This window comes from Lynx canadensis, chromosome X (genome assembly GCF_007474595.2).
Source record: "Lynx canadensis isolate LIC74 chromosome X, mLynCan4.pri.v2, whole genome shotgun sequence".
Taxonomy (NCBI): Eukaryota; Metazoa; Chordata; class Mammalia; order Carnivora; family Felidae; genus Lynx; species Lynx canadensis.
The window spans coordinates 27,594,882-27,614,324 of NC_044321.2; the positions used below are offsets into that span (position 1 = coordinate 27,594,882).

Genomic DNA, 19,443 nt, shown 5'->3' on the forward strand with positions numbered 1-19,443 from the left:
CATAATCTATTTCCATCTTAATCCCTTCTTTGATGGTTGTTTTGTGTTAATATTCATTTATTAATAATTTTGGGTTCTGAGTTTCCAGATGATTTTTTTACTTCATTTTATTTCTAACCTAGAAATGATAAAATCTCGGTATGTAGAAACATTCAACCATTAACTGTACAGAGGGAATCAATTCTGTGAATTTTGAAATCAGAGATATATGCAAATGATTTACTCTTTAAACATAAAAAAAACCTCAGTGATTTAAATTTATGTTGAAAGTTCAAAGTACTGCTAGCCGTTAAAATCACGTCATTCAGTATGCAGAAAAAATATTTATCACGAAGGGAAAGAAACATCCCTTATATTTCTTTGTGCTCATGCTGGGAAGACTTTTTTGTTAACTCAACAAAAATTTCTTGAAGGCAAAGGCAATGATTATAGTACAGGCAATGAGGCATATTTTTTAAATGTTTTTATTTATTTTTGAGACAGAAAGAGAGCATGGGCAGGGGAGGGGCAGGAGAGAGGGAGACACAGAATCTGAAGCAGGCTCCAGGCCTCTGGGCTGTCTGCACAGAGCCTGACACCGGGCTCGAACTCACAGAGTGTGAGATCATGACCTGAGCCGAAGTCGGATGCTTAACCGACTGAGCCACCCAGGCGCCCCTGCAATGAGGCATCTTAAGTACTTTTTTAAAATATAAAAGTTAAAAAAAAAAAAAAAAAGGTATCCTTACGGAAGGACTACTTGAATTGCTCCTGACTTTAAACCAGAACTAGAAACAAATTGAGCAAGTACTTGAAGCTGTTTCAGGGTACCCTCAGGGCAGTCACAGCTGGGTACAGGGAACATTGTTTCCACCTCATACTTACCAGCAGACAAGTTTTACAAAGTACTATTAGAGACCTATTCATGGAAGGGAACAACTCTCCCTTTAGGGATATATTTAACCATGATGATAGTATAGTTGAGTCATTCTGCTTTCAATAATTTATGAAAAATTTAATAGGTGATATCATCCTAGAAATCCCTAATGTTTGCTCATCTAACACCAGCTAATAATTACATACTGTTATATTCAAATTTTATTTTGGGGGGCAGGAACATTTATAATCATGATAACACTAAAATGCAGCCTTTATTATGAAGAAATGTCACTGCATACAAAATATTTCAGAATTTTTCACAAAGAAATACACAGATTATAAAATTTTTGTTAAAAGATACTTTCCCACTCAAAATAATATGACTGAAATGCATCTAAAATGTTTCTTTTAAGTTTATGTTAGGGAGTCAATGTAGAAACAATACTAAAAACACAAAGTACTAAAGAGATAACCTTGTTTTCATCTTCAATGTTAAGAACATTCAGTGCTTTTATTTTATGTGAACTTCTACCCCATTGCCCAAAGTACACAGAATTATAATAACAGTTGTATTACTCTAGGAGATGCCTTTGTAATTCAGCCTTAAGTTTTCAGAGAAGTCATCAGACATGGCGAATTTCCAATAATTGCAATAAGGGACACAGCTCAAAATCCCCAAATCCTCTGAAGATTTATGCTACAGGCTAATCATGTGCCTTCCATGCCTCTTGACTCTGTCTTTGAGGTGTGGTGGGACTTCAGTATATATCCAACCCTGATATTTAATGGAAAGATACTAGGATTTGGAGTAAGAGTGCCTGGATTGGAATCTTCCTCTTGCCCTTCACCAGCTGTGTTGTCTTTAAATTAATTCTCATTAGGGACGCCTGGGTGGCTCAGCCGGTTAAGCATCTGACTTCGGCTCAGGTCATGATCTCGTGGTTTGTGGGTTCAAGCCCCGAGTCAGGCTCTGTGCTGACAGCTCAGAGCCTGGATCCTGCTTCAGATTCTGTGTCTCCCTCTCTCTGACCCTCCCCTGTTCATGCTCTGTCTCTCCCTGTCTCAAAAATAAATACACGTTAAAAAAAATTTAAATTATCTCATTAATCAGTGGCCTTGAGAATTAGGGACAACTTGTATAGATCACTTAGCTTACTTGGTTTCTGGAACAGTTTCATTACTGTAGTTGTTGCTGTTGTTGCTGTTTCCAGACATCTAAAATTCTTTTCAGAATTTACATTTAAAATATATATTCAAAGTACTACAAAAATTAAATGGGACACCTCGCTGGCTCAGCTGGTTAAGCAACCGACTCCTGGTTTCAGGTTAGGTCATGATCTCATGGTTTGTGGGTTCGAGCCCCAAATCGGGCTCTGCACTGTCAATGTGGAGCCTGCTTAGGATTCTCTCTCTCTTTCCCTTTCTGCCTCTCCCCTGCTCTCTGTCTCTCTCTTTCAAAATAAATAAATAAACTTAAAAAAATAAATAAAGGGTATTTCCTCTTATATTCTACACAGTCCTTAGAGAATTCTGGATTCCAAAAAGACACCTACAGAGGATGTATTAAAAGGGTACTATTTCAGTAAGTGTTCTCGTCTCTCAATACACATGTGCTAATGTTTGTTGTTAATCTTAAAATAACATTGTATAATTATCATAATTATCTGGAAACAATCTTCTGTTATAAAGGAGGGTCCTCGCATACTTCTTAATAAGGAAAGTCACCAGAAATACCTACCACACAATGATTTAACTGTGACTGTACTACTTCCTGTTCCACGCTCTTTGTTTCCAATGCAGGCAAATGCATCTTCACTTCATCTAAAATCATCTTACTTTCCTGTAGACGCTGCTCAAAATTGGCTGGCTTCTGGAATAATCGAAACTTCAAGGAAACATCTTGCAACTTTTTCTGGAAAGACAATGTAAGAAAGCATCCGTATAGTTTCACATTCCAAACAACAGGCAGCCATACTTTTGTTAATAGATTTTTCTTTATCCCTAAAGATAAAAAAAAGTTAAAAAAAAAAAAAACTAAAGCAATTCTTTTCTACCTTTCCAGCAGAAACAATACATATATTTGAATTCAGTAGTTGTTCTTAACGTGGTACTAAATAAAGTGTAATTTATTAATTTTATCTTTAAAATGGAAACCCCTCCAAATCTGTATTATTTACATATCATATTATAGTTTTCAAATAATGCCCTCAATCCTAATTTTGCTAATAATCAAACTGTCTAATACAGAGTATGTTTTAATACCCAACTAAAACCATTTCTTTAGTTTATGCAATAATATGTACCTGGGCCACATCGATTTGGGACAGCACCCTTTGGGCAGTCTCCTTTCCCTGGTAATGTTTCTTCATTTCTTCTAAACTGATCTCATGACTTGTCAAATCTGATTGGATTTTCTGTTGGGAGGAAAGCATTATTAGTCAGCATGCTTTGCAGGTTATTGCAAAGAATAACACTTTCGAAGAAGATGAAATTCTGAAACTCTCTGAAACCACTATTACAATGTAGCCTCCTATAAAAAAACACTATTTTTTTTTACTTACCAAACATTATCAAAAATGAAATGGCTTATTTTTCTCCTATTTGGGTTATTAGGAAAAGAAATTATCCTTTGGAATCAGCAATAATGAATAGCTATTTCAGATATTTTCAGTAGGAAATAACAGTTTCCATCTAATATTTAAAACTGATATTCATTTATCTTGGAATTTACACTCAAATCTGACCAAAGACAAAATATTATGCACACACACACACACATATATATTCATATGTATGTGTGTATGTGTATATATGTATGAATATAAATATATATGTATATATATATATACGTGTGTGTGTGCGTGCATGTGTATGTATATGTATGTATGTATGTATATAAGCTGTAAAAGGGATAAGATATAATGAAAGATTTGCATGTGGACAATATTCCTTAATAGTGATCTTTATTCAGTCATTTCAGGGAAATTATGGATTTAGGAAAGTGAAGTTAAATCCTTTAATTGGCCTTGCTTTCTGTCTGATAAATACTTAAAAGCTTCTTAAAAAGACTCATTTGTAAAATTTAAGTAAGTATAAAAATTGCTGTATTTTCTATATTAAATAGACTTTTTTTTAAAATTTTTTAACGTTTATTTATTTTTGAGACAGAGACAGAGCATGAACGGGGGAGGGTCAGAGAGAGAGAGAGACACAGAATCTGAAACAGGCTCCAGGCTCTGAGCGGTCAGCCCAGAGCCCGACGCGGGGCTCGAACTCATGGACCGCGAGATCATGACCTGAGCGGATGTCGGATGCTTAACTGACTGAGCCACCCAGGCGCCCCTTAAATAGACATTTTTGAGTGAGTTCTATTCAAACGTATGTCTGTATTTGACTTGTACACTTTTGAGCCTGCCACAGGAGTGGGACCAATTCTGTAGTGTGCAGAGGCTCAAACAATAAATTCATTCATTTCTCTCTGCCAGAAAGAGCAAAAATCAGGAAGTGGTCAAATTATTCTAATTTAAATTTTGGTTGCTGCCAGGTTATCACAAGTTAGAAAAGAAACTGATTAACTTATACCACAGTGCCCATAAAATTTTCATGAAAACAATTTGCATAATGCATATTAGTCTCACCTAATTATACCAGTTGGAGTCAATTCTAGTACATATTACTAGAGAATAACAACAGTGTGATAAGTTAGTTACCACAGAGAGCTACAACCCAGCCATGAGTAGTGAGAATTATCCTAAGAAAATGGGTTAAGGGGTGAAGGAGTTACTTAGAATATAAGGCTATAAATGTACATATATACCTTAATATTATTTCTTAGCATATTGATTCTAACCATTATAGAGACAAAGTAATTATGGATTACTTACATAATTAGAATTCTGGCATCAAATAATTAAGAGCCAAGATTCATGCAAATACTTTTTTTTACTATATATATATATGTATATATATGTTTATATAAATATAAATGTGTGTGTATATATATTTATATGTATTTATATGTATTTATATGTATATATATATATATATATATATATATATATATATATATATAAAATAGCTTCATTGGTTGAATTACTCCCTTATATAAGACAAAGCAGCATGTACTATTCTCTAGAAACCACAAAATTTGGGGTTAGGGATCCATATAAGTGCATAATGATAAATAGCTCCTGCAAGTAACCAAAACACAGGATCTAGTCCCTTCCTGAGACAAATTTTATTCTTTTACTTTGCTGCCATGAGACATCCCTGTAAACCTATGACAGACTTCTTTCCCTCATTTTTGTTTTTGCTTCAGTGAACTCAGTTTTGCTACTTTTACCTAAATGTTCTAAATAGTATATTGGATAAGCAAGGAGACAGACGTTTTAAGAACAAAAGCATTCCCAACTGAAGGAAAACAAGTTACTCCGATGAGGCAACAAATGGCATGAAGAGGTTGGGAAAATAAAATAATAGACAGAGAATGAATGCACAGTGGCAGAAATATAAATGCAAAGCAGGTGGGAATGAGGTAATATATAACCTCATGTCCTAAATGAAAAACTCCAGGTTTTCAATATGAAGAGAAAGTTTAAAATTTTACAGTGATCAGAATCACAGATAATAATAGGTTTACTTACAGTTAGTCTAATAACTAAGGAAACCCAAAATAAGAGAATGCTATTATAATTTTTTTTCAACGTTTTTTATTTATTTTTGGGACAGAGAGAGACAGAGCATGAACGGGGGAGGGGCAGAGAAAGAGGGAGACACAGAATCGGAAACAGGCTCCAGGCTCCGAGCCATCAGCCCAGAGCCTGATGCGGGGCTCGAACTCACGGACCGTGAGATCGTGACCTGGCTGAAGTCGGACGCTTAACCGACTGCGCCACCCAGGCGCCCCGAGAATGCTATTATAAATTCAATAGTATTTTGAAGTGAATTTAGATTTTATAAATCATTTTATATATATACATACACACACACACACACACACACATACACACACACACACACATACATATAACCACGTTTGTTTTTTTTTTTTTCAAAAGAGCAGTGTACCCCTGTATTGTCTGTATTTATTTTAGTGCACTCCAGCTTAGAGGGACATAGAGGCAGGGCCAGGAGAGAACCATGGAAATAGGAATTTAAGGGGTGTGCAGAAAAAGGGAAGAACCACAGGAGAGAAGGAAGATTACAAGAGAAGAAGAGGAACGATCAGGAAAGAGAAAGGGTACCACTTCCTTCAAGTGATGTGAGAGTTTTAGGAATGAGGGAGAAATCAACAATGTCAATTTTGAGACATGTCAAATGAGAGAAGTACTAACAAGCATACACTAGCTGGTCAGTGAGCACTGCAGCTAGAACAGTCAGTGGTCAGAGCAGAAATTAGGTTGTCAAAGGCTGAAGCCTGATTAAAGACCAGGAAACCCTCATCTAAAAATAGTTTAAATTATTTTTGAGGAATTTTATCTCTCCACATAATGTAATGTGGTGAATGACACTCGAACACATATTAAAGCTATGTGAAAGGAGCCAAGGGTTGAGAGAGTTGTCTTGTATTGTAACTAATTATTATTATTATTATTATTAGTTAAATCCAAGTTAGTTAACATGTCGTATAATAATGGTTTCAGGAGTAGAAACCAGTGATTCATCACTTACATATGACACCCAGAGCTCATCCCAACAAGTGCCCTTCTTAATGCCCACCACCCATTTAACCATCCCCCACACACTACCCCCCAGCAACCCTCAGTTTGTTCTCTGTATTTAAGAGTCTCTTATGGTTTGCTTCCATTTATGTTTTTCTCTTTATTTCTTTCCCTTCTCCTATGTTCATCTGTTGTGTTTCTTAAATTCCACATATGAGTGAAATCATGTATTTGTTTTTCTCTGACTTATTTAAATAAGATGATAAGTGATTGGAAAAACCGTGTGGGAAGCAAGAGGGATTAGAGAGCAAAGATCAATAATCAATGCAAAATACTGACAGAAAGAGGTGGTGCCACTTTTTCAGAAGCCAAAGGTAAGACATAAAGATCATTTTGGATGTAGAAGGAAAGAAATGACTTCTTACTTGATGCTCTCTGGAAATCAGAACAGAATAGAGTAAGAAGTCTGGATTTAAATTTCAGGGCTCTGATTCGCCACTAAGTACTAAACCTTCCTGAGGCTTAATTTTCTCATCTATAAGCTGAAGATGATGATAATAAGCCAGTAAAGAAGCATTATCAGTAGTCCTGGGAAAACTCTGTTTGCAGCAGACAACTACATTGGTTTTAGTGAAAAGATCAGATGTTATAATGCATGTAAAAACACCTGTTCAAGTTTGTGCAAATAGTCACTCACAAATGTGTCATTACGTATCATTTATTTATGAAGAAGGGCTTCTTTTGGTGTCCAGGGAGGAAGGGAGAGAATGGGTGGAGGAGAAGTCTAAAGGAAAGTGACGGAAGTTGCAAAGCCATTGTGCAAACTGGGAATGGCAACTGAGGAGAAAAAAAGAAGATACTCAAAGAGAGCAGAGGACCCAAATAATACATCTGCAACACCACCTATCCACTTTTTTTAAACTCTTCCATTTGTTCAGCCCTCAAGGTATATATAGTGAGGAAAAAATGAATTATACACATATTCCCCTAACCTTTTAAACTAGAAGGGTAAGAGAAGAGCACTGAAGGAAATCATCATCATCACCACAAAAGCAGCTATCTGTGAGCTTCTGTACCAACAGTTCACATACATTCATTTAATCACCTAATCAAACTAAGATATAAGTACGCGTCACCCTCATTTACAAATGAGGGTAGAAACGCTGACTTGTGCAAGGTAACATACCTAGGAAGTAGCAGACGGTGTCCTTTAAACAACTAGCCTTCCTCTTCAATTATGATTCAAAAATAAATGTGTCATCCACATGGACATTTGTCAGACCGACAGATATTTCATCTCATGTGTGCACTCATCTCATTAATGGCATTTAGTTTATGAATTCAATTCAAGAAACAACTACTACATCTAGTCAATTCCACAGAGTGAGAACAAAACTAATGTCTCTATTCTTAAGGATTTTATGTTCTAGGAAGACAGAACATAGAGATACAAGTAAATTACAAAGCAGACATACAAGGAATATGTTTAAAAAAAAAAACAGCCCTCACACTATGTGATAAAAGAGAAGGGGCAATTCTTATTTTTACTAAAGAATCCGGTAAAATTTGAAGACATTGGCATAATTTAAATTGCACATGGCTGCGAAGGGGTTTTGGAGGGGTAGAGAGTAAGAATACGGGATCTCATTTCAGCCTATGCTAATGATGCTACCAAAGACTGTGTTTGGAATATGCAGAGTGTATATACTTCATTTCATGGAAGGAAAAAACTAGACGTGGGTAGAGCAATAATTACTTTGGAAAGGAGGAATTCGTGTGAAGCTACTGAACCTTAAGTTGCAGGGGCCCTCCTTTACAAAAGGCCCTTCTATAACTCACCAATAATTTTCTATTTCTAATTAGTATATATTTTTTTCTGAAATACTGCCCCCCTCAAAGCTGCCTCTAGTCAGCCTGGCATTACAAAACAAAGCCAAGATAATGTAAGTGATCACTAGGACACAGATCTTCTGCTGATAAATTCCACATTTTCCCAAATAAGCCACACTGTTGTCAGGACTCATAAACTATAGGAACAACAGTGACTTATAGAAACACAACCCAAAACGTAAGCTTTATTTGTCACCAGGGTATGTGAAGGAACAAGTAACATGTCAGCAAAGTTTGACAATTGAGAACCCAAGGCAAAGCATTACACAGACTTTTGGAATATTCCTATTTATGACAAGCTTTTAGACAGAGAGTTGAGAAGCTGAATTTCTGTATTCTTAGAAAGATCACCACCATTAAAATCATTAAAACTGAGAAACTGAGATTTTATTATAATTTATAGGTAAAATTCTTTCTAGAAAAATTCTCCCATCTATAAGTATTGTTCTAATAGGATGAGAGATCAAAATTTCTTTATCGATTAAGTGGGTAATGCATGAAAAAATCCCAGTGAGTAAATATGTTTTGGAAATTAAGGATAAACATTTGTACCACAGAATATCTCAGAATATTTTGTATATTAACATACACTGCAGTACCATAAGGAATACAGTTCTTTGCTGAAATTATCCTGAAATTATCCTTTTGCTTTTGTTGTCAGACAATATCACACAAGTAGCTTTGGGGAAAGCTCCCTAATATATTTAGTGAATATATTCAATAACAACAATTCAATTCATTACTAAAATTATAAGATAAGAATGGATACATATTTCCAATCAATTCTACTTAGGGAAGATGGCATAACATGCATCGCACTTTTATGTAGTGAGCTAGCACCTTTACAAATTAAATCCACAATTCTTACTTTCAAGTGGTAATTCATTTTTAGTTTGTACTTTGGATATCATTCACTACCTCCTTTATTTAACCTCATCAGATTAGTATTCTGGAACCACGTAATTAAAAACTGCTTATCACTTTAGGGCAAGTTTATTGCGAAATACATACATGATTTGTTTAAATAACAGCTTACTATGGAAACTTCCACGCAGACTGGACAATGTCCTATTTAAAAACTCTTTTATTTTTCTATCAATCAATCTTTTATTTTAATTTTTTCATATTTCAAGTTTTTATTTGAATTCCAGTTAGTTCGGGGCACCTGGGTGGCTTAGTTGGTTAAAGGTCCAACTTCAGCTTGGGTCATGATCTCACCGTTCAGTTTGTAAGTTCGAAATCCCGCAACGGGCTCTCTGCTGTCAGCACAGAGCCTGCTTCAGATCCTCTGTCTCCCCCTCTCTCTGTCCCTCCCTCACTCACTCTCTCTCTCTCTCTCCCTCTCAAAAAAATTTTTTTAATAAATAAACAAATAAATAAATAAATTCCAGCTAGTTAACTTACAGTGTAATATTGGTATCAGGAGTAGAATTCAGTGATTCGTCACTTCCATACAACACCACTGTTCATCACAAGTAACCTCCACAATCCCCATCACCTATTTAACCTATCCCCCCACCCACCTCCCCTCCGGCAAACTGCAGTTTGTTCTCTATAGTTAAGAGACTGCTTTATGGTTTGCCTCTCCCTTCCAATAAAAAAGACAAATACTACATCATCTTTCCTGACATTATGATCAGACAATGAAAAAATAATACTATAGAAGCAAACACTGAAAATGGAAAATTTAATGCAAAGGAAAATGATTTCCATACTTGGCTCCCAGATGTGTAAGATCTGCTCAAGATTTAAAAGCTGTATAATTTGAGTTCTATTTTCACGTAAGATCTACATCTACCAGGGTATGGATGAAAACTGAAGAAAACAACCAAACTGATGTTGTGAATTCATCAGCTTGGCTTTATATAAATTCAGTAATTCTCCACAAAAATAAAAGGAAGTGAAGTAGCAAATCAGGGATACTGTTTTAGAACACCCTTGTATGGCCTGATAGGATTTCTCAGGCCAATAACTTTCAGGATGGCTGGATTTTTCCTTTTCATAAGGTGAAGTAACATAAAGCAAATTATGACATCATGTCATTACCAAAAACAGACATGTGGTAATCCTGCCATTATGTTTATAACCAGCCCTATACAGTGAAAGTAGAAAACAACAATGCAAATAGAAATAACCAATGTTTCACTAAAGAAGGGAAAGGGTAAATTATACAACTAAAAACTAATCAAACTTTAAAGACATTTCCAATATAGCACTTTACCATTAACTGAGAAGAGAGCAGGGCTTTTTCCCATGATTTACCTCATCAGACCATTCTCATATATCAAAATAATGACAGAAAATGGCAGGCGAAATTAAGCTGCAGCTGTCTAAAGCATTTAATGGAATAAAGGAAATTTTTCTATCAAATGATTACTGGAGCTTTTGTGATGTCAAATAAAGAAAATGATCCCAGAGAAAATAACTAAAATATTTTGGAAAGAAAAAGATTAGAAGATGTCATGTTGAGATGATTAATGGAGAAATGTTAACACCATTAGATTAGTAATTTTAAAACAAATCACAATTCCGAAATTGCACCCTTGAGAAGGGGAAATAGCCACATATAATACAGACTCACAAAATTAAAGGAAAAAAAATGTACTAAAAGAGCTTGGATTAGTTGTACTTTCAAAACAGTAGGGAGCAAGGGAAAAAGTGTACTAATTACGGTAGTGGGAAAATTATTTTGAAAAATTTTAGACTATACTACACAGTATTTCAGTCAAGTACAAAGGAAAGAAGAAATTCACACAGCTTTTTAGTACTGCTTGTAAAAAGATCCTATGAATTCATTAGACGAGTTAGAAAGCGTGTTACCTATAAATTTTGTCAGATGGCGCAGTTTTGACTTTTCTCAGAAATATGCAGCAGGCCAAAGAGCTTGTTACACTCCAACAACTTAATTAGAGGCTCTTTGCAGGTCTGCGTGGCATGGTGGAACCCTCAATACATATTTGTTAAGTTCAATATATACATAAATGTAATTGTGTATATACACACATACCTAATGTGTGTGTGCACATTTATGCCATAAGGGCAAACATTTATTTTTATTTTTATTTTTTTCATGTTTAGTTTTGAGACAGAAAGAGACAGAGTATGAGTGGGGGAGGGGCAGAGAGAGAGGGAGAAACAGAATAGGCAAACATTTTATTTTATTATTATTATTTTTTGAATGTTTATTTTTGAGACAGAGAGAGACAGAGTATGAGCAGGGGAGGGGCAGAGGGAGAGGGAGACACAGAATCTGAAGCAGGCTCCAGGCTCTGAGCTGTCAGCACAGAGCCCGACACGGGGCTTGAACCCACGAACCGTAAGCTCATGACCTGAGCCAAAGTCAGACACTCAAACAACTGAGCCACCCAGGTGCTCCAGTAATGGCAAACATTTTAATATCACTGAGGTAAATTTAGCTATTAACTTAGTTCAATTGTAAGTACTTTGTGGAGCTCTATGTTAAGAAATTTAAGAAAATGGCTGACAACCATTTTCTTCCACCTCTCTCCTACTACTCTGATAGGAAGGGGAAAGGAGTGGTATGAAGAGAACATTCCATTTGAATGGGTTCAAAACATTTTGCTTGACATAGGAGTCATGTGGCATAGTAACAAATTTCTGGAAAAGCAGGTTTCTGTGTTTGTTAAATTTTGCTTAAGCTTTTCAAATATAAAAGGTCGACCATAAATCTCTGGAAGAGAAAAACAACATGCAAATTTTTCTAAGTAAATTTGAGAACCTTTTAAAACCCAAAACTTGAATACTCGTGGAGTGATCATTCCTTACAATACATCTGAGAAATAATGCTGGTCATAGTTATAATAATGGCAATGGCAATAGAACAGTCCGTTATAAATTACATTTTCAAGCAATTATGGTTACTTTTCAAATTAGGGAAGTGAAGAAACAAAACTTTGGGGGAAATCTGAAATACTACATAGAAATTTGGGGAAGTATAGTGGCTATATGTCTTTGCCTGATAGAAAACTAATTATCAAAGTAAAGGAAGGAGATCTGAGCTAAAGTCCCAGCTTCAGTGAAAATGCTTTAGAAATGACATCCATTAAATGTATTTGCCTATGAACAACTGAAACATTATAATATTACTATGTAAAATCTTATAGTGGACACAAGGATGATCAAGAATAAATATCCACCATTTAAGTCAATTCCAGGTTACTTCACAAAATTCCTCACATTTAATCCTTTACTATGCATGAAAACAATGGACTAAAAAAGTTGAGGGGTGCTTGGGTGGCTCAGTCAGTTGAACATCAAACTCTTGATTTTGGCTCAGGTCATGATCTCATCATTCCTTTGAGCCCCTCATTGGGCTCTGTGCTGACAGCATGGGAGCCTGCTGGCGATTCTCTGTTTCCCTGTGTGTCACTACCCCGCTCCGTCTGTCTGCCTGTCTGTCTGTCCGTCTGTCTGTCTCTCTCTATCAATAAATAAACTTGAAAAGAAAGTTGACAGTAAACTGAACTTGTTTTTTTTTTTTTTAAATATGCTATTTGCAATATTGTCTATTAAACAGTCTCTTTTAAAATCAACTTTATTGGGGTGCCAGGGTGGCTCAGTTGGATAAGTGTACAACTCTTGATTTTGACTCAGGTAATGATCTCACAGTTCATGACTGCAAGCACTGTGTCCATGAGTTTGAGCCCTGCACGGAGCCCTGGCCGCGCAGAGCCTGCTTGGGATTCTCCCTCCCTCCCTCTCTCTCTGCCCCTCCCCTGCTCTCTCTCTCAAAATAAATATACTTAAAAAAAATTTTTTTAACGTTTATTTATTTTTGAGACAGAGAGAGACAGAGCATGAACAGGGGAGGGGCAGAGAGAGGGGGAGACACAGAATCTGAAACAGGCTCCAGGCTCTGAGCTGTCAGCACAGAGCCCGACACGGGGCTCGAACTCACAGACCACAAGATCATGACCTGAGCCGAGTCAGACGCTTAACCGACCAAGCCACCCAGGCGCCCCAAAAAATAAAAATAAATAAAATCAACTTCATTGAGGTAGAGTTTATGTACCACAGAATTCAACAAATGCAAAAGTCAGCATATTTTAAATTTACAGTTTTGAAACCACTGCCACCATTTGATGTGTAGAACATTTCTATAGCTCCCTCAAATGATCCCATGTGTCCATTTTCAACAACTCCTTATCCCCATCCCCATCCCCAGCTTCAATCAATCATGTAGCCTGTTCAAATATTCCCTTAGACCTAAATATTTGACTTATCTACCTCATTAAAATATTGTAATCATAAAATAACACAATGCAGATGCTTTGAAAACAGTCGCCATTCACATGGTACAGTCCTTTAAAGGACTGGACTAGTACATGGAAAGGCTGGGCTATGTACTTTCCGCTAATCGTTCCTTCTCACGTGAAAAATGGTATTCAGTACTACTTAAAATATTTTCAAACTGTTCCAGAGTTCCAAACCTTGGCAGAATTATAAAACACTGTGACAAGATGTTATGAGGATACCTACTAAGTCCCATTTTAAAAACGGTTCTTGAGGATTATAGTAAACATGTCTGGTCACCAATTCTTTGATTTTCATCTTTCTTTTCTGCTATCTTACGGCAAGATGGCAAAATCCATTTTAGGCTTGTCTCTTTTTTTTTTTTTTTTTTAAAAACAGTTCTTGGCACATTTATCTGGCACATATTTAGTGATTAAATGTGGTACAACTTTCACGAATTGAATAAATTCACCAAAGATTTATTGAGGACCTGCTAGGTAGTCCTGATCTCTTATAAGCTGACCTTTGGTAGGTAGTGAATTGAGGTTGACAGGGAAAACAACAAGGAAACTAATTAAAAAATAAACAAGGAGTTTCACACGGTCATAAATGCCACAAAGAAAATAAAACATTGGGTGTGTATACAAAGCCAAGTGTTATCTTGGTGTGCATTTCAGGTTTATAACTTCTCTGTAGGTTAGTTTTGGAATAAATATCTATTTGTATAAGAAAAAAATGGTTGAATCTAAATTGCCTTAAAATATTCTGAATACTGCAAGAATCTCCACTGCGACCATAGCCAGATGCAGCTCCCTTCACCTTTGTGTTTAGAATGTGTAGATTTTCACAACAGGATGCTGTAATTTAACTGCAGACTTAAGATGTATGCTTTTGAGTTTATAATATGAAAGATGTCCATTTCTTTACCACTATACATCCTGTGAGGACATGATACCATGTAATTTTTCCAAGTACAGTCAATGATGGGTAGCACGTTTTATTTATTTATTTATTTATTTTAGCGTTTTTTTTTTTTTTTTTTTTTTTGAGAGAGAGAGAGAGAGACAGACAGAGCATGGGTAGGGGAGGGGCAGAGAGACAGGGAGACAGAATCTGAAGCAGGCTCCAGGCTCTGTGCTGTCTGCACAGAGCCCGATGCGAGGCTCAAACTCACAAACTGTGAGATCATGACCTGAGCTGAAGTCGGAGGCTCAACTGACTATGCTACCTAGGCGCCCCAAAGGTAGCAAATTTCTAATCTGGTGCACCCTCTGCAACTCTTGCTTGCAATTATTTCCCACACTGTTAAATATATCAAAATAATAACAGTCATTCTAAATGGGGGAATCATCAGGTCTATACAGTAACACGCATAGGGAGCAGTGCAATGTTAGAGCACATTCGAAATTAATTGTGTTGTGTGGGCCATCATATTTCTACTGCTTGGTGAAAAGAAACTATTTCTGCTATGCCCATGTGGGGTTTACCAATGGAACCCAAATGTCTGTAATACATCTGCATATTCTTCTTCTATGGTTAAATTACTTCATCATCACATAAATCCGGAATGAATTCTGCTGTGAGGATTTAGACGGTCTAATCCATAAATCAGGGAAGTAGGCTGCAGAGTTAAACTGTTGTGAGTCGTTTGGCACTCAAATGTGCTTATTTACATTGTAAAAGTCTTTTTTATTCTAGAATGAAATCATAAGCTTAATCTGATAGACCAAAATCCGTACTTAGATCTTTATTTTTTAAGCCATTGATTTTGATAGTTTGGGATGCTTACATTTAAATATGGTCAAACATATTTAAACTGAGTTATAAGATTTAGTTTCAGTAAACACAGGAAGACCTCACTTAGGAATTATTTTGATGTGCACCTAATGCGGTCAGCTTAAATTCGCAGCTTTCTTTTTTTTTTTTCCTTTTGACATATTCTTTTGGGTTTTTTTTTTTTGATATTGAATTTATTGTCAAATTGGTTTCCATACAACACCCAGGGCTCAAAAGAAGATCCTTCTTTTCTATTTGTCGATGCTAAGTTTTAGCCACATTGCTGATGGGATAGAAAAAGAGATGGAATGAAGAAATCTGGTCTATAGTGAACCTGGAATACTCAAAAGTCCTATCATGACAAGTGAAATATAGGAGCATTTTTCTATGGTGATTATGAGGTCCTCTCCTTTGATGATAACTTGCTTCCTCGACTGCTTTAAATTTGTTTCTCTCTACTCATGCACCTAAGTACACTATGTGGGAGATGATGTTGTAAAAGATGGGATGAGGAATCTGCAGGATTCCTGCAGGATGTAGTTGAGCTACTGCCAACACTGCTAAGCAGCCCCACTGCTTCTTGTGGTAATCTTAGTGATACCGTAATATTCTCTCTCAAGTGCACATCATCAACACTCAATGATATAGAGCATTTCAACAGCTACCAATGGTGGATTTTTCACAGGTACTGCAGAATCAAGATAATGAAATTACTGGAATAGGAAAGAAAAAAATGCTGACTGAAATGTCTTCGTAATTTTACAAATTACAGATATTAAAGTGGTTATTTAGACAAGACTATCATGGCTCCTACAATAATTTAGAGGCACATCCGAGCTAATTGGCACATTAACATATGCAGAATTAGGGGGAGCGGATAAGAAAGCAAGAAAACCAAGTCAAATTCATTTTCAAACATCCTTGTTGAAAATTCTGTTTGTCTGAATTAATTCATTTCTGCAGGAATTCTCAGCTGTGTTTTCTACTTTCATCCAATTACCATAAGAGTAAGGGCACAATCAAAATTGAAGAAAGTCACCCCAACTCCCTCCCATTGAAATCCTGACAATGCCATACATGTGAACGACAAGGAGTGAGTACTCAGACATGTGATGTGAAGAAAAGACTGTGGGGCAACTCAGCCATTACCAAGAATGAACTCTCCAAAGCTGTTCTCAACCTTTGCTACATGTGAAAATACCCTGGAGAATTTCCAATAATTCTCATGACTGAGTCTACACAGAAATTCTGACATGATTGGCCGAGGGCACCCCCTGGGAACTTCGGTTTTTCTTCCAGATCTTAGGTGCTAAAACTAAATGTCCATGTTTTGGTAAGTTCTGCAGGAAAATTAAGGAGTAAATAACTATATTCGTGGTATGTGTTTCTTTGCAGTTAGATAATTTAATGATTTTATTCTGCAAAGTTACAATGCTGTTTTGAGGAAATTCCCCTTGATTTTTATATTTTAATCATACTATTTTTGAAATAGTTCTTTAAGTTTCTGATTTATGTATCTAGAAGATAAACTTGTGTATCTAGAAGAGCTCTCCCCATTTGCTTTATTCTATTTGAATCAATAAGATGTCACCTTAATTTTGTACTTGAATAAAGATCTCTCTTTAAATGGCCTGGCACTGGGGCTTTGATGCTGTGGTCAAACTATTCAAGATTTTGGTGTGTTTATGTGTGATTGACTGAAAAGAAATGTTCAGGTCACTGTAAGCTCCGATATCCTTGCAGTATGTAGTCTTATTGTCTAAATGGTTAAGCTTTACTCATGTGAGCTCATGCCAGTAAATAAAACAGTATATATTTTTAATCAGATTTAGAATCAGAAGGCTCAATTCTATAATCATGACAGATAACTGATCAATTAACACGCTGAGGCAGGGCGGGGGGCTCATTTCTGCCTTATAGTTACAAATGCAAATGGAATGCAAGGACCTATTCTGGTCTATATCTACTTTTATAAATAGTAAGAGTATATATGAAGAGTTAGAAAGTATACACATTGCATGGATGTCCTTAATACCAGGAATTTGTTATACCTGAGAATCTTAATCTTAAAAGGCAGAAAAAGAAGGCTTGAAGAACAGATTTAAATTTGATAGCAAAACTATCACTGCACCACACGGTGGAGTCAGACATTCACAAATCTAAGTGGCCAGTGTGTGACAGGAAATCAGAGCACATTATTTAAGATGACTAAATACGGTAATGCTATTCCTTTTGTTTGGCTTCTCAGTGATATACTAAAACAAGTACTGATTCCTGAAATGGGAAAGCTAAGTCCACTGAATCTTTTTTTTTTTAAATTTTTCAATGTTTATTTATTTTTGAGAGAGAGAGAGAGAGAGAGAGAGAGAGAGCACCAGCAAGGGCAGAGAGAGAGAGGGAGACACAGAATCCAAAGCAGGATCCAGGCTCTGACCTGGCAGCACAGAGCCTCATGCAGGGCTCGAACCCACGAACTGCAAGATCATGACCTGGGCTGAAGTCGGATGCTTAACTGACTGAGCCACCCAGGCGCCCCCCACCCCGACGGAATCTTTTAATTAGCAATGAAGTCTGATGAAAATTTAAAGAGACAAGTTGTTTTGCATTAATACAAACCATTAAAATTAGCCCCCATGATATACACTCAAAAAAAAAATTGTCATTTTGGTGGCATTCTTAGTGGCTTCTTTGTCTGACAAACTCTGCTTATGTTCTTACTTCACAGACAACCTCTTTACTTTCTACTTGTTTCTTTGAAGAGAGTTTCAAATCAAGCTTCAGGAAATGCAATCCTTGAAGTAAATCTGAGTACCTGATAACTCTGTTCCAGAAAACAATTCACTAGCTGTCATCTTAAAAGAATATCTTGGAGAAGAATGTTTCAATAGCTTTCAGGAGGCTTGCATTTTCCAATATTATATATTACCAGTGGCGGAATTCAAAGTCGAGAAGTATCTTGAAAATGCCCGTGCAACCAGAAATTCATGGAAAACGGATTTGAGCTTGTTAGTGCTCTAAAATCCCTTTTCTCAAGTAGATTTGAAATTTCTTAGTTGACATGTGTGCTGTTATTTCCAAGTACTTCAAACTGTGATAATTAAAAACATTTTTACTACAGCTTTTTTAGTGGAGAAAACCAAACACTTTCTATTATGGTATTAAAAACTAGTATGTTATATTCATGTTTATGGAATCCTGGATTTATATCTCAGTTAAAATACTCAGGATCCACAGCCTTTTCAACGAAACAAGCTGTTTTTTTTTTTTCCTAAAAGCTCCCATTTGTTTCTAAAACAATAACAGCTATTGCTTGTTTCAAATTTGCTACTCATACTTCCATTCTGTAGGCCTTAAAAAACTATATATTTTATAGTACAAATGTTCACTTTTAATGTTTATTATTTATACTGTTCAAAATTTCCCTTAATTATATTCAGAAATTTATGAGCAGTCTTTAATCAAACATTCCTCCAAGTTTATGTCACTAAATTAAAAAAAGAATCGATTCTATTCTGCTTTTAGTTTATAATCATGTAGTCCTTCCCAACTCGGTAATTTATGTCATTCCTGACATGCATTTTTCTAAAGCCTGCCTATAAAATTTTCTATGTGACTCACGAGGATTCTGCCAACAGGATTCCCCCAAACCACATCTTCTTCATCCCCTGTTGCACTGAGGAACCCCTCTGCCCTGGGCTTGGTAACTCTATCGAAACCACTATACTCTGCCCCGTGTTCTCAGGGACTTCTTTGGTCAGAATTTGACAATATGGTAAAGTGTCCCATGCTACTGTGTACAATGATGCTCTGGACACCAATTTAACTATGACTCAGTGCACTGTAATTGCACTGTAACCATGACCTATAAATCCAAGAGTTAATCCAAAAATTCATTTTAAAATGAAAACATTCGGGCATCTCCACCAGTTAGTGCGAAGAGGGCCTTTGGGATGGGTATATAACCTTCTAATGCCCCTCCTATCATAACATACTTCTCTGAGTCATC

At 36.2% G+C, this 19,443-nt stretch overlaps 1 protein-coding gene across 3 annotated transcripts in view; it reads right to left on the reverse strand.

Moving 5' to 3' along the window:
* DMD (dystrophin) overlaps positions 1-19,443 on the reverse strand; it is a 1,834,617-nt gene that overhangs the window by 1,228,161 nt on the left and 587,013 nt on the right. For all 3 annotated transcript variants that reach the window (XM_030304767.1, XM_030304766.1, XM_030304768.1), the window contains 2 exons: positions 3,162-3,272; positions 2,597-2,770 (listed from right to left, as the gene is read on the reverse strand). In XM_030304767.1, the coding sequence (XP_030160627.1) occupies positions 2,597-2,770; positions 3,162-3,272 (285 nt within the window). The remainder of the gene's footprint in view (positions 1-2,596; positions 2,771-3,161; positions 3,273-19,443) is intronic.